Source organism: Camelus bactrianus, chromosome 8 (genome assembly GCF_048773025.1).
Source record: "Camelus bactrianus isolate YW-2024 breed Bactrian camel chromosome 8, ASM4877302v1, whole genome shotgun sequence".
Classification (NCBI taxonomy): domain Eukaryota; kingdom Metazoa; phylum Chordata; class Mammalia; order Artiodactyla; family Camelidae; genus Camelus; species Camelus bactrianus.
In genome coordinates, this window is record NC_133546.1 from 59,653,311 (window position 1) to 59,666,938 (window position 13,628).

Consider the following 13,628-nt stretch of genomic DNA (forward strand, 5'->3'; position numbering starts at 1 on the left):
GCAGGTAACACTATTGTAATAGTTAACCCAGGGTCACTGTGGGTGGTCCCTGCCCTGGCCCAGCCATGATGGTGGGTCTGGTCCTCGGCCTCTGGCCCTCACATCTACTCTTGTCATGTCCACCAGCCTCATGTGAGGAGTCTGAAGGACAGTTCAGGTTATGTTGGTTCAGTAGTAAGAATCTGTCCACATTTAGGAGGAGCCAGTGAGCTGAGTTCTTTCCCCTAATTGTGTGACAGTGGCAGTCTGGATTAATCACAGGATATTTTCATTATTGATATCTTCATGGGAATTTTGTTTTTGTTTTACTGGGATGGATTTATAAACGTTAAAATTTCCTTTATCTGTCATATCTCTACAATATGGGAACCAGAAGAATGGTTGTCTGGCATCTTACTCTGCCATTAAATTTGCTCAGGTTTTGCATCCCAGGGGTATGTATTTGGAGCTCATGCTGCAGGGGAAGTTGGTGATTCCAACCTGGGTCGCCTCTCATTTGTGGTTTTTCCCTCTTAGCCTTTCTTAAAAGATGTCAATGAACTAAGACAGGAGCTGGAGAGACAGCTGGAAACATGGCAGCCACACGAATCTGGAAACCCAGAAGAAGTAAGTCCCTGGTCTTACAAAATATCTTGACTTTTGTGTTTTAAGATACAACACTTAATATGTTCTTAACCCCAATTACCTTTGTAAAAATGACCGAGTGTATGGAGAATATAATTACAGTTGTGAAGTCTACATCTACCCTTTGCTTTCTGCCTGCTTTGCCACTAGATCTGTAGCTTAATTAAAACACAGAAGCTGATGTGTTTCTTTAACTTCTGTTGCTCACCCTGTAATGGACATAATAGATGCGACAGTGGTTGGAATAGGCCACGTAGAATATCACCAGCTGATGGGGTGTGGCAGTGTAGGTTAACCAGAAGCTTCACTGTTAGTGACTCTGCATCCTAGATTTACTGTATGTACACACATTTTAATTTTGTGTCTATTATCATCATTCTCACTGCATGTGTATTGACTGTTCTGCCATAAGGGAGGGGGACGGAACGGGACCCATGGAGCTGTGCACACTGCTGAGTGTATTATGTGAGAGATTTGCACTCACTTGTCACTTCTACTTTTGAAACATGGCTCTGAGAACCCATGATTAAGTTGCTGGATCTCCTGGCACCAAAATTGCCCATCACAGCTCCCTCTCCACGAAAAGAGTATACGTCACATCCTCTTCGTAAGTGACGTGACAAGGCACTGATTTGGTCATGACTTACAATATTTTACTGCCTTGTTGTTTCATTCTCATTGGAACTGAGGTGTTTTGGAGGAGGGGTTTAGAGGAGACGTTTTTGACCAAGTGAAGTAGATGGCAACTTGCTGAGAGACACTTTAAAGTACTTTTGTTGGGAAAATACACACAAGCCATTTTCTGCCACTTCCCTTCATCTTGCTGTCGTGACTCTGGTTGGCTCTGACGTTCTGAGGGTGCCATGCTGTTGCTGTCGTCACAGGAGAAGGCCGCAGCCGAGATGTGGCAGAGCTACCTGGTCCTAACTGCGCCTCTTTCACAACAGCTGTGCGAACAGCTTCGTCTCATACTAGAGCCCACCCAGGCAGCCAAACTGAGGTAAGTCTTCTGTTGCATGCGCTCACAGTGCCCTGGAAAGATGGCAGTGTCATCCTTGCCGCTGAGCTGAGCACCTAACAGCTTATGGTGCTGGTGTCTTGGTGGCCATTTCTGCTGCACAGGCACCAGTATGGTCTTCTTGCCTTGTTGTCATGTTACGTCTTCCACAAAAGTTTCTGTGAAGTTCAGTGTGAATGCAGTTTCTTAACATCTGATGGGAAGACTGGCCGAGCCTGTGGGTGTACATGCCGCTCACTGTCTGCATGTTGGGTTACTCACTGCTGCATGCATTACTCATGTAGATCTTTTCAAAGATGTGTCCAAAGGCATAGTTTTAGAACAGAAAGAGAATCCAAGACTTAATACTCAATGCAAACTTTTTTTTTCTAATTTTAAAAACCTTTAAATTTTCTAAAGGACCTGATTATTATTGCCACATACATATCCAGTTCTTCTGGCTGCTCATCAAGATGATCCCGGCCCTTAATGATCTCAGTTGACAGTAACACTTCATTGCGCCAGGTTACTGGTTATTTGCTATAATTGGCTGTAAGATATTATTAATGTAATCTTATCCTTTAAAAAAATTATCAAGTGATGAGCACTTAATTAATCTCTGTCCTGTCTGGTTAAATGTAACAGAGGAGACTATCGAACTGGGAAGCGACTGAACATGCGGAAGGTCATTCCATACATTGCTAGTCAGTTCCGGAAAGACAAGATTTGGCTTCGAAGGACCAAGCCCAGTAAACGCCAGTATCAGATTTGTTTGGCTGTCGATGACTCTTCCAGCATGGTAGACAACCACACGAAACAGGTAAGGATGAGAAGTGTAGGGGCAGTTGGATGGGCCACCCAAATGTGTTAAATATGATCTAGCAAAACACACTTTAAAATACCAATTAGTTGGTTCTGAGAATGTGATACCGTGTTTGAGAAGACCTAACTTTAAGAAGAGTTCAGAAGGGCAATTTCAGAATGTCTCACATACTGGTCTCTTCCTATCATAAGTCTTCTAAATTGTTGTGTTCCTAGCCTTGCCATTCTGTTGTCTAGCTGCAGAATAAGTAAACCTGACAATGTTTATTTCCTACGAAAGCAGTGTACTGTATTCCTTAAGACCATGCACAACATAATATCTGGATATCCTTGATTTTTTAAAAAAATGTCTTCAATATACGTTTGTTTAAGCCTGTGTAGAGTTAGTGTTCTCTCGGTATTAACAAGGCTTAGGAGCCTGGGTAGGATCACTTACGAACCCACCCACCATCATGGACACTGAAGAGTGGTGGTGGGTTTTGCGGTGATGTTATTATCCAGCACAAGCCAATAAGCAATCTGAAGTCTATACACAGGCTTTGCTGGAAAAAGTTAGTGTAACCTCTGAACCTGGGCTTGGATCTCAAACTCCCCACTTACTACCACATGACCTTGGGCAGCTTGTTTTACCTTCCCAAAAATGGTAATAACAATATTTACCTCAGACTCAGAGTTATGAAGGCTAAATGAGGTAATGTATGTAGAGCACTCAGTTTAATGCCCAGCACTTGATATCTCCAGTAGATGTTAACTGCTGCAGGTATCCTCGTTACCTTTTTTTTTTTAATTGAAGTATAGTCAGTTTACGATGTGTCAATTTCTGGTGTGCAGTGTAATGTTCAGTCATACATATACATACATACATTTGTTTTCATACTTTTTCATTGTAGGTTACTACAAGATACTGAGTATAGTTCCCTGTGCTGTACTATAGAAACTTGTTCATCTATTTTATATATAGTAGTTAGTGTCTGCAAATTTTGAACTCCCAGTTTATCCCTTCCCACTCCCTTCCCCCCTCGTAACCCATGAGTTTGTTTTCTATGTCTGTGAGTCTGTTTCTGTTTTGTAAATGAGTTCATTTGTGTCTTTTCCAAGATTCCACATATAAGTGGTATCAGATGGTATTTTTCTTTCTGGCTTCCTTCAGTTAGAATGATGATCTCCAAGTCCATCCATGTTGCTGCAAATGGCATTATCTTTTTAATTGAATTTAAATTGTAAAACTATACTGTAAGTTATGCATAGATTAAAATAAATTGGTTTTTAAAATCCTTTACCCGTAAGAGATTACTTTATCTAGTCAAAAAGGGAAAAAAAACCTTAAAAATTTATGGACCAATTCTCTCAAGATTGATTTCTATTAGATAATTCTAGAGCAGACCTTTCCTACTGGTGTAATGGATACTGGGTTTTGGTGTTTGTGGTATTAGCCAGGGTGTAAGCCTACCACAGCCTCTGAATTGGTTGTGAAGAGCCTCATTGATGTTGTTCCCCTGTATGCCATACCAAAAAAAAGTGATTTTTTTTTTAATGGGAGTCTTGGTATAAATAAGGTTGAAAGGCACTGATGTAGAGCATATTCTGATTTCTTCAGCTCTTACCTTTCTATTTCACAGCTTGCTTTTGAATCTTTGGCCGTGATTGGAAATGCTCTAACCCTTCTGGAAGTGGGTCAGATTGCAGTGTGCAGGTAAGGGTGTCTTTTAATCCCACTAGGAAAACCAATCTTTTTTTGCATGACAAAGAATAACTCCCATTGTACTTGGTTTTTCTCCCTTAAGTTTTGGAGAGTCTGTAAAGCTGTTACACCCATTCCATGAACAGTTCAGTGACTACTCAGGGTCCCAGATCCTGCGGCTCTGCAAATTCCAGCAAAAGAAAACCAAGATTGCTCAGGTATGCTAATGATATCAGATGTCTTCTGCAGTTTATTTTTCTGGTGTAAGAGAGACAGTTTTTAGAAGTCCCTCTTCCCCAGTGCGGTATTAGGACAGGTAAAATTTACAATACGGGAGAGTCTAAACCTCAGCCTGTGTTTCCCTGGAATAAGTTTTCTTGACATCCATTATTAAATAGGGTGTGACCTCTTTTTCTCAGTTCCTCAAAAAATCATTTGACTTTGCATCATTGATTTTCTGGCTTCCTTTTTTGTTTTTTTTTTTTGTTGTTGTTTTTTTTGAGAGGTTTGGAACATTTCAGAAAAATGAACCATCTCTCAGTACCCTCATCAAGTGGGTCGAGGCCAGTTTCTCTCTACCACTTAGCGCAGAGAAGAAGAGATGTAAAATACAGCCAGTGACTTGCTCAGGATGACATAAGTTCAAAACACAGTGTGGGATAACAATTCTCTCCTGATTCCTGCCTTAGTTTAGCCTCCTTTCTGTATGTTGCACTGGGCATTTTGTTTTCTTGTCTTCTTTTTATGCTGTTATTTTCTTTTATTGGAAGAAGACAGCTGTTTGGTTCATTTGAGGAGTTACTGACTTCTTATCCCCCAGGGGAAGTCTTTCTTTTCCTCTGGGGCATCTCGTAGAACACTAGTGGGGTGTGTGCGGGGAAATGTCTTGTCTGTGCTGGAGAGTGGCAGCACCCAAGGTAAATGCCAAGCGGCGCCAGGGTCCTTGGCCTTTCACTGGTGGCTGGAAGGGACAGTGTGACTGCTAGAGATTTCAGATGGTTATCTGATAGTCGTTTAAGTGCCAGCAGTAATTTCAGCCTCTGTGACAATGGGGAGAGAGTTTAATAGTTTACTCATTGTCTATTTCTGGTTCTGGTTTAGTTCCTAGAGTCTGTGGCCAATATGTTTGCAGCTGCTCAGCAGCTCTCACAGAACGTCAGTCCAGGTGAGCTGCATGCTTCTGTCTGTGTTAACGAAGTGCTTTTCTGTCCTTTGTGTTATTTGCAAGTTGCTTGCTTCATGTCACTGTACCCATCACCATCTTTTAAAGTGTGCACTATAGGAAGAGACATAGACGGGAGATGATAGAGACATATTAAGCACTGGAATTTTTTACTTGCCCATTCATTGAGTCAAAAATTTCTATTGAACCGGTACTCATGAGGTTTATATGTAGACACTAACTAGTTTGTCATTAACTAGTATATACTATTTGATAGATTTCAGTTATCTTTCACATTTTAATAACAGAGGAAAACAGAGGACATAATTCAGGAACCAGCTAATCCCCCTGTGACTGAGTTGGGGCTTTGGCAGCACACCAGTTCTTTAGCTCTTCCCTGAATCCTCAGTCCTGACTGTGTCATGGGAAGGCTTCCTGTTTGAAGCAAGTCATTTGCGCTGCTCAATACTTGCCAACCTTCCCTGACAGAGAAGACAGCCTGCCCCTCAAGCGTTAGTCTTTCACTGGAAATACTGTAAAATGGGCTAAAGTTTTTAAAGTATTTTTATTTACTGTTTATTTTTAATGGTCCCTTTTATTTAAGTTTTTAACTGAATTGATTTAACGGAAAAAACAAAAGTTAGGTACAGGAAATTAACAGAATCTGAAGGTAACAGACAACTGAAATTTGGAAGATAGCTACAGGCTTCTGATTTGGGTACTTTCTTCTAATGGTCTACTCAGTACTGCTGTTTTTATACTTTATAGCCATAAACACGTGTTATGTTGCTCTAGGACAAAGTTGATCTACAGACAACACACCCTGAAGCACTACTGGGAAACTGTCATTGACAGAAGCTTCATGTATCTTTGTGCAGCCTTGTCTCTGGCTCAGGCATTTAAAGTAACAGATCTAATTGGAGGCCCCCTTTATTTGTGCTCAAAATTCATGAGTTTCAGAGATCTGTTTTAACAGAGAAAGCCGATACTTATTTGTCCTCCTGTGGGTAGTTTGGAGTTGTGAACGACGGCTTTTCCTTCTGTTCTCTTCCTTCCTCTCCTGCTGTGTGTTCTGTGACAGACACCGCACAGCTCCTCCTGGTGGTCTCTGATGGACGCGGCCTCTTCCTTGAGGGCAAAGACAGAGTCCTAGCAGCAGTTCAGGCTGCCCAGAATGCTAACATCTTTGTCATTTTTGTTGTGTTGGACAACCCCAGTTCACGGGTGAGTGATTACTAAAAGCCACTTTTCTAGGGGGGAAAGTGGGGATTCTCTTCAAGCCGTCCTATCTGAAAAATGGCCTGGGTCTCACCATCATACTGAGAACTAACATTCACGGCACCCTGGAGGGCGCTGTTCTGGGCACTTGATAGTTATTTTCTCATGTAACTGCGCAGTAATTTAGTGATCAGGGATCGTTAGTCCCACTCTACCGTAAAGGACAGAAACACAGAGCAGTTATATAGCTAATGAGTAGGAAGCCCGGATTCAGAATGGCGCAGAGACCATCCTCATGACCACTTTCCATGCTGACTCGTACTCTGGGGGGTCACCTCCCCCTTCACGGCGTCACTGCAGGTATCGCAGCCTTGCTCTCTGTAGACCAGCCCTTCCCAGGGCTGTATCTTGTAGCTCGGCCGAGTCCTCCTCAAAGGAGGAAGCATCAATCACTTCATGAAAGAGGTCCACAGGGTGGTTCTGTTCAGGGGAAGTACTGTCTCTGCAGGTCACATTAAGGCCTGGATAGCAAGTTAAAGATTTAATGTGACTTATTCCAAGTAGATAGGAAATACCATTGTAAGGAAATCAGGTTTTTTTAATCTTCCCCTCTCCTCCCCTTTAAGTGTCCATTCTCCTAGAAGGGGTGCTCAGAAAGAGATCTGCCTCCTCCTTGATGATTGTTCTAAAAATTGTTTTACTTAATAAAAGCTACTTTTATATGCAGGAACTAGAAAAGGAGACCTAAAAATTGTCTGCAAAAGAGATCATAGGAGAGCTAGCCAAGGACGCTGAATTAGTTTTTATCTCAAAATGTTTTCTGTTGCCAGGATTCTATCTTGGACATTAAAGTACCAATATTTAAAGGACCTGGAGAGATGCCTGAAATCCGATCCTACATGGAAGAGTTCCCATTCCCATTCTACATAATTCTTCGTGACGTGAATGCACTTCCTGAGACTCTAAGCGACGCTCTTAGGCAGTGGTTTGAGCTGGTGACGGCCTCTGACCAACCATAGAACACAAGAACACTGCTTGCCAAGTGCTCCCTGTTGGACAACTGTTTCTGAACTCCCAGCTCTAAAATGGTATTTTATCTTAGACTTGATTTATGAACGTTCACCCAACTGCTACAAAAAATTTATTGCAGTATACATTTTATTTTACACTGTGATTTCAGGGCCGAGAGAAAGCACTCGTGCTCCTGCTGTGCCTGGGCTACAGTTCCTGTAACAAACCCGGGGCAGAGTAGGAACCGCAGCAGGTGTCTGGTCTCGTACCTGGGGGAGCATTGCCCTTCCGGCTCGCCCTGGAAGCCCTGTCCCAAGAGGTGGCTGCACTCCAGCCTTGGGGCCCAGCTGCCCGCTCTCCTTCACAGGGACCGCTGGACACAGGCCAAAATGAACTTCTCTCCTGACCCTGCTCTAAGGCTTGGCCTTGCCAGGCACACAGTGTGTACCCAAAGCTGTCAAGGGGCTAAGACGGCTGCAGCTTTCTAGAGTCTGAGGGTGTTTCCTTACTGTGCTTATGAAAGAAGCTGCCTTCTCTTGGTGGGGTTGTGGTATGTGTGTTCTCACAAAGCATCAGAAAGTGATCCTTAGGCTGTGTACAAATGAAGTGGCTTTTCAGTGTCCACATTTGCTGCTTCGGGAGACTATGCAATGACAGAAATTATTTTTCCCTTTGTTTATTTCATTCTCTCAGTGCCATAGTCCTTGTTTAATAACTTATTTCTTTAGTTCACTTTTTTCTTAACAGTTAAGAGGAAGACTCATTCCTCACACTGCTTTCAAGCTGAACTGAGCCGGTCTCATTCTGGAAAAGAAATGCTGTGTCCAGAAGAACTAAATAGCTACATCTTTTTTTCCAGTCAAAATACATCAACGGTTTTTAGGCAGTTTTTACTTGGCCAGAAAGCAGTGCGTGAATACTTGAAACTGTGTGCTGTTTTTCTGACTGTCCAAATGTTCTTTTGTAGACATGTCACGATGTGATTGTCTAGCTCCATGTCTGTTATCAAGTTACACTGTGAAGTGTGCCACCCTTTTGAGGTGGTCAAAGACACAGATTGCTTGTTGTTTAACCAAGTGTCCTAAAGCATGTACATGAGGTTATTTTTTATTCTAAAAAGCTATGCAGCTTATATTCTGAAAACTATTAAAAAAATACCACTGTTGATGTTACTTGTGACCATTCTTAATGGAATATGACAGGAGTGCTCAGAAGGCGTGCTCGGCCTCGTGTCTGCTGGATCACCTGGCTGTCACTAGTTTATGCTGTGTAGGGGCTTAACTACAGTCAGGGTGTGTTTCTTGATTGTGCTTATGTCTGATGGGTGAGCCCCAGCATGCTGGCCTCGTGGCAGAAGATGAAGGGCAAGTTGGTGGAAAGACACAATGGTTCATAAAGATACTGCTCCAAGATGAACTGTAAGTGGAAGAGATGTGTCATCAGCCAAAACCCTCTGGGCGGCAGGAAGTTTAACCTTCCAGCAGGGGTGGGTCTAACAGGGAAGGACACCAACATGAGGACTGTGATGCCATCGATCATGTCTACCTTTAACTGACAGGACCAGTTAACCTGGAGCTTCCCAACTGGTGTACCAATACAATGGTTCACTTGGTCCTGGGGCCTGGAACAGAAGAATTCCAGTAAGCCAGGTTGCGCAAGAGTGCCATCTCCAGTTTGTGCTGTGATGGGAAAGGGGTTAGGAAGCACAGTAGCAGTCCCTTGATACCCGTCAGGAACAATGAGGTTGGGTGAGAGGCGGACATGCCTGAGTCACTGAGAAGCTGCTTCGGACAGGCTTGCTCTCTCACCTGGAGCTCGACCTTTACATCTGCCTTACTTTCCTCTTCATCTCCATCCAAACCCAGATCTTGTCCTAACTTCTGGACATTTATCCTGTCTTCCATTCTGCTTTCCTCTGACTGCATGGCAGCTGCGGCTCTGTTAAAATATAGCCTGAACTGCTAATCACTTTGCTAGCTTCACTTCATCACACAACATCCAAGGACATCTTTCTGGATTCCTGTGAAGAAGGTACCATTCCTGCTGCTTAGCATAACCTGGCTCTTGTCCCTTCTCTCCCAACATGCTCACCACACAGTTTGATCTGGTCACAGCAAAACACAGTGGCCCTGGAATCGCCAGTGTTCCACGCATTTTTCATCTAACGATTTAGAGGGAAATGATACAAAACATTTCTAAAGGCCACGCAGAACATCAATAGAAGATTCTTACAAGATACTACGAGGGAGTATTCCCACCAGATAATGAAACAATAACATAACATACTAATCCCAGATGAAATAATCCTGAGGGTTATTCAAACCCTAAAAGAATTTACCACAAGTATCACAAAGCCCAGGAAGATGAATGAATTAGTTCATAAATGGTATTAAAGTTATAGCTGGAAAAGAACTTACATCCCTGTCATGCTAGAAACCAAAATTCTAGATGGAGTAAATATTTTAAACATTAACACAATGAAAAAAAATTGTTTTAAAGAATTACAAAGCTCGGAAAGGGAGAAGATGAAACTGAAAAGTCTCAAAAGAAAAGGAAATACACATGACTGTATGGAAACAAAGCTATAAAAAGAAAAGGATCAAACTTAAAAGTTAAATAGGCAAACAACCCATATAAAATTAGAATAAGTCTGGATCATCATAAATGGACCAAAGTCAAAAGACAACTCAGAGAACAAGTAGAAGTGGCAAAGGATGTTTAGCTTCACTGATTTTTTGAAAGAAAATCAGTGAATTGCTAATTAGTAGCCACATTTTGAAATAAGTGATGACATTAGCATCGCTTCACACAGTGCCAAGGTAATGTTTAAAATAGCTAATCACTAGAGTGCTTGAATGTGCTGGGTCCTGTTCTCAGCATACTACATGTAACAACTCGGGTAGATGCCATTATTTTGCTGTACAGATGAGAAAACAGGTAAGGGGCCGGGGGGAGAGGGTCGTGAAGTAGCCAGAACACAACTAGGAAAAGGGAGCGCCAACAATTCCAACAAGTGAGGCAATCAAGTAAATGCTCAGTAAACGGGTAACAACATTTTTGACTGTGTTCGGAACAATCCCATTTTTAAAAGTACGAAGTATTCACTAACCCCACTTACAGTAACAGCCTGGCGCGGGTTGAGAGGAGGATAAAACAAGTATAGTGAAATAAAACCTTAAGGTGTAGGGATGTTCAGTTTCTCGTTATCAACAATACAAAATCTTAAAGCCGCAATGGGACAACCATTTAAAAGCTTTGTAACTTAACGTCCGACGATTATGAAAACTAGAGCACCAGGAAAAATGCTTACGATAAAAAGAGGATGAAAACGAGAAGGGAAAAAAAAAAAAGACAAGAGCAGGATACAAGTTTTAAGAGAAATTAACATTTATAACTTTAGTATTTTTAACTATGCACACTAAATCTCAAAAGGAATATAGTGAAGACGTTTTCTCCCCTCACCCCCAAAACCCTTAACTTTCTTTTAATGAAACTCTTAACCACGTGCCGGGAACTGGCACCTTACCACTCTTCCATTCTCAGAACAATCCATGACGCAAGAATGGTTAACTCATTTCACGGATGAGAAAACAGGCTAAGAAAGTGAAACTGCTCACTAAACAGGGTCCAAACCCCCGGGCTTCCGACTGATAGAAGCCAACGCACACTCCGCAGCCAGTCTCCCGGGAAACCGGGCTCGCCCCGCCCCATCACGCCCCCACTTCCGCTCCTGCGCGCTGGGGCCCTGGCGAACCGCGCAGCTGGAGGACATGGCCACTTCCCGGTTACCCCCAGCGACGCTAACGCTAAAGCAGGTACCTGCTGTTCTCGCCGGCCTCTCAGGGTAGTTTTCCGGGGTCTGGGCTGGATTCTCTGCCGCTCCCTCCACTCAATCTGCAGAATGGGCCTCGAGGAAGACTGGGGCGGGCGGCCCTCTGTGATTGGCTCTGGACGGGGGGCGGAGCTTCGCGGCGCTGGGCCAACGGGAAGCGCAGGGGGGCGGGGCTGCCCTCGAGTCCCGGATGACGAGGCGGGCCGGCTCTTCACCTCTAAGCCCGGATGTCTCTGCTGCCTAGTGGCCGTGGTAAAGACTGCTCTGCCTTTTGCACTGAGCTGTGGGAAGGAGCAGATGCCATTACCAAGGGATTTTAACTGCATTAATTTAGGAAAAATGCTGTTACTGTGGTTACAGCTTTTAAGAGACTGGGAGCCCTTTTTCCTGCCCAGTCGTCAGCCCTTGATTGTAAGGGTTCTTATGTTTGACAGAGGAGTAAGACAGCCCAAGTAAACTTATTGCAGTTGTCTTAAAAGAATAAAAGGTGTTTTTCTTTGCCCTCTTAAAGACTGAGGACCAAAGATAAGTCATCTTTTGACAGTTGGGTTTGCTAAAGCAGAGCCCGCTGGGCTGTCACTGCTGCAGCTGTAATGGCCATTTCTCCTCCCCTGTACAGTTTCTGAGAAGGCAACAAGTTCTCCAACTCTACAGAAGGATTTTGCAGGCAATTCGGCAAGTTCCGAATGATTCTGATCGCAGATATCTGAAGGACTGGGCAAGGGAAGAATTCAAAAGAAACAAAAGTGTCACTGAAGAGGTGAGACCAAGGTCTTGTTAAGGAAAGGCCCTGACCCTTTTGTACTGATGAATGAGTTTCTTAAAATTTAGTAGATATCTTGGAATGTCACTGAGATGGTATATCTTGATCACTGCTCTTAATGTTACTGATTTTTCACTTAACTGATGTTTTAAATTTTACAATATGTGCTATATCTACACTCTGTGGTAGTATCACCCAACTTTTCTGTTAACACTCCCTCCCCACCATGGAAAGATAATATTCCAGCATGATGGTTTAGCATGTATGACTGGGATGTATGAAAGTATGCCAGACACTGTGTACCCCTAATTGTGAGCTTTTGGCTTTCCTAAAACACAGCAGCTCCAATTCTCAGTATTGGTTCTTGACTTTAACAAAATGGGAGAACCGTACCTTGTTTAACCAATTAAAACAGTGACCAGATTTCACTTTCTTCTACAGGACGCAATCCGGATGATGATTACTCAAGGCAATATGCAGCTCAAGGAGTTAGAAAAAACACTTGCTTTAGCCAGATCTTAACTATAGCATTATTCTGCAAGATTTCCGAAGTCTCCATGTGTTCAGGTTGAGCTTAGGCTCAACAATGGGCAGCCCAAAGCCAAGTGAAACTGTTTGTATATAGAGCCCTTGGGCAAACTCTCAGAACATGAAGCACGGCATATCAGAGGGAGCCAAGAAAAGTGCACCAGAGCAAATGCCTTAGCACTGCAAAACAGACCCTGTATTTTGAAAATGTTTCTGGATGTGTCACCAGTTTTTGTAAGCAGCAAAAATCAGTACAACAGATGGTCAGCACATAAAAAGATGTTCAAACGGTTAATTACCAGGGAAATACAAATCAAAACCACCATGAGATACTATTCGCATCCACTAGAATGGCTATAATTAAAAAGGTAGGTAATAACAAATGTTGGTGAAGATGTGGAGAAACTGAAACCCTTATACACTGCTGGTGGGACTATAAAATTGTGCACCCACTTTGGAAAACCAACTGTCAGTTGCCCAAAAGGTTAAACGGTATTACTCATAATAGCCAAAAAGTAGACAATCCAAATGCCCATCAACTGATTAATGGATAAATAAAATGCATAACCATATAATAAAGTATTATTTAGCAAAGAAAAGGCAATGAGGTACGGATACATGTTACACATGGATGAACCTTGAAAACATTAAGAGGCCAGTCACAAAAGATCACATATTGTATGACTCCATTTATATGAAATGCATAAAAAAAAGGCAGAAAGATTAGTGGTTGCCAAGGGCTGTGGATGGACTGGAGAGTAAGTGCCAACGGCTATGGGGTCTCTTTTTGGGATGATGAAAATACTCAAGTTAGACTGCAGTGTTGGTTGCACAACTCTGAATATACCAAAATCTATTGAATTGTACATTTTACATGTATGGGATGTGAATTATATCTCAATAAAGCTGTTGTTCCCCCTACTTGTTCTCAGATATAATTGACAAATAACATTGTGTAAGTCAATAAAGCTGTTTTAAAAAACAATGTGA

The 13,628-nt window shown here is 42.6% G+C and overlaps 3 protein-coding genes across 15 annotated transcripts in view; 2 read left to right on the forward strand and 1 right to left on the reverse strand.

The window, feature by feature from the left end:
• The window catches only part of MDN1 (midasin AAA ATPase 1), a 140,073-nt gene extending 131,386 nt beyond the window's left edge, over window positions 1-8,687 (forward strand). The window contains exons 95-103 of one of the 2 annotated variants that reach the window (XR_012508730.1): window positions 517-606; window positions 1,509-1,624; window positions 2,267-2,441; window positions 4,063-4,136; window positions 4,228-4,342; window positions 5,226-5,289; window positions 6,368-6,510; window positions 7,335-7,592; window positions 7,685-8,687. Coding sequence is in view for 1 of the 2 variants with exons in the window: in XM_074368618.1 (XP_074224719.1) it covers window positions 517-606; window positions 1,509-1,624; window positions 2,267-2,441; window positions 4,063-4,136; window positions 4,228-4,342; window positions 5,226-5,289; window positions 6,368-6,510; window positions 7,335-7,523 (966 nt within the window). In the remaining variant the exon portion in view is untranslated. Of the gene's footprint in view, window positions 1-516; window positions 607-1,508; window positions 1,625-2,266; window positions 2,442-4,062; window positions 4,137-4,227; window positions 4,343-5,225; window positions 5,290-6,367; window positions 6,511-7,334 lie in introns of both variants that reach the window. The other variant, XM_074368618.1, reaches the window with a different exon arrangement.
• ANKRD6 (ankyrin repeat domain 6) overlaps window positions 1-13,628 on the reverse strand; it is a 208,980-nt gene that overhangs the window by 20,588 nt on the left and 174,764 nt on the right. For 11 of the 12 annotated variants that reach the window (XM_074368623.1, XM_074368628.1, XM_074368629.1 and 8 more), the window contains one exon: window positions 11,335-11,628. The gene's annotated coding sequence lies outside the window, so the exon portion shown is untranslated. Of the gene's footprint in view, window positions 1-4,577; window positions 5,401-11,334; window positions 11,629-13,628 lie in introns of those variants that run through there. The other variant, XM_074368624.1, reaches the window with a different exon arrangement.
• LYRM2 (LYR motif containing 2) lies at window positions 11,202-13,623 on the forward strand. The gene is made up of 3 exons (XM_010948931.3): window positions 11,202-11,330; window positions 11,967-12,107; window positions 12,552-13,623. Exons 1-3 carry the CDS (start codon window positions 11,286-11,288, stop codon window positions 12,630-12,632), a joined length of 267 nt encoding a protein of 88 aa, XP_010947233.1. The 5' UTR covers window positions 11,202-11,285; the 3' UTR covers window positions 12,633-13,623.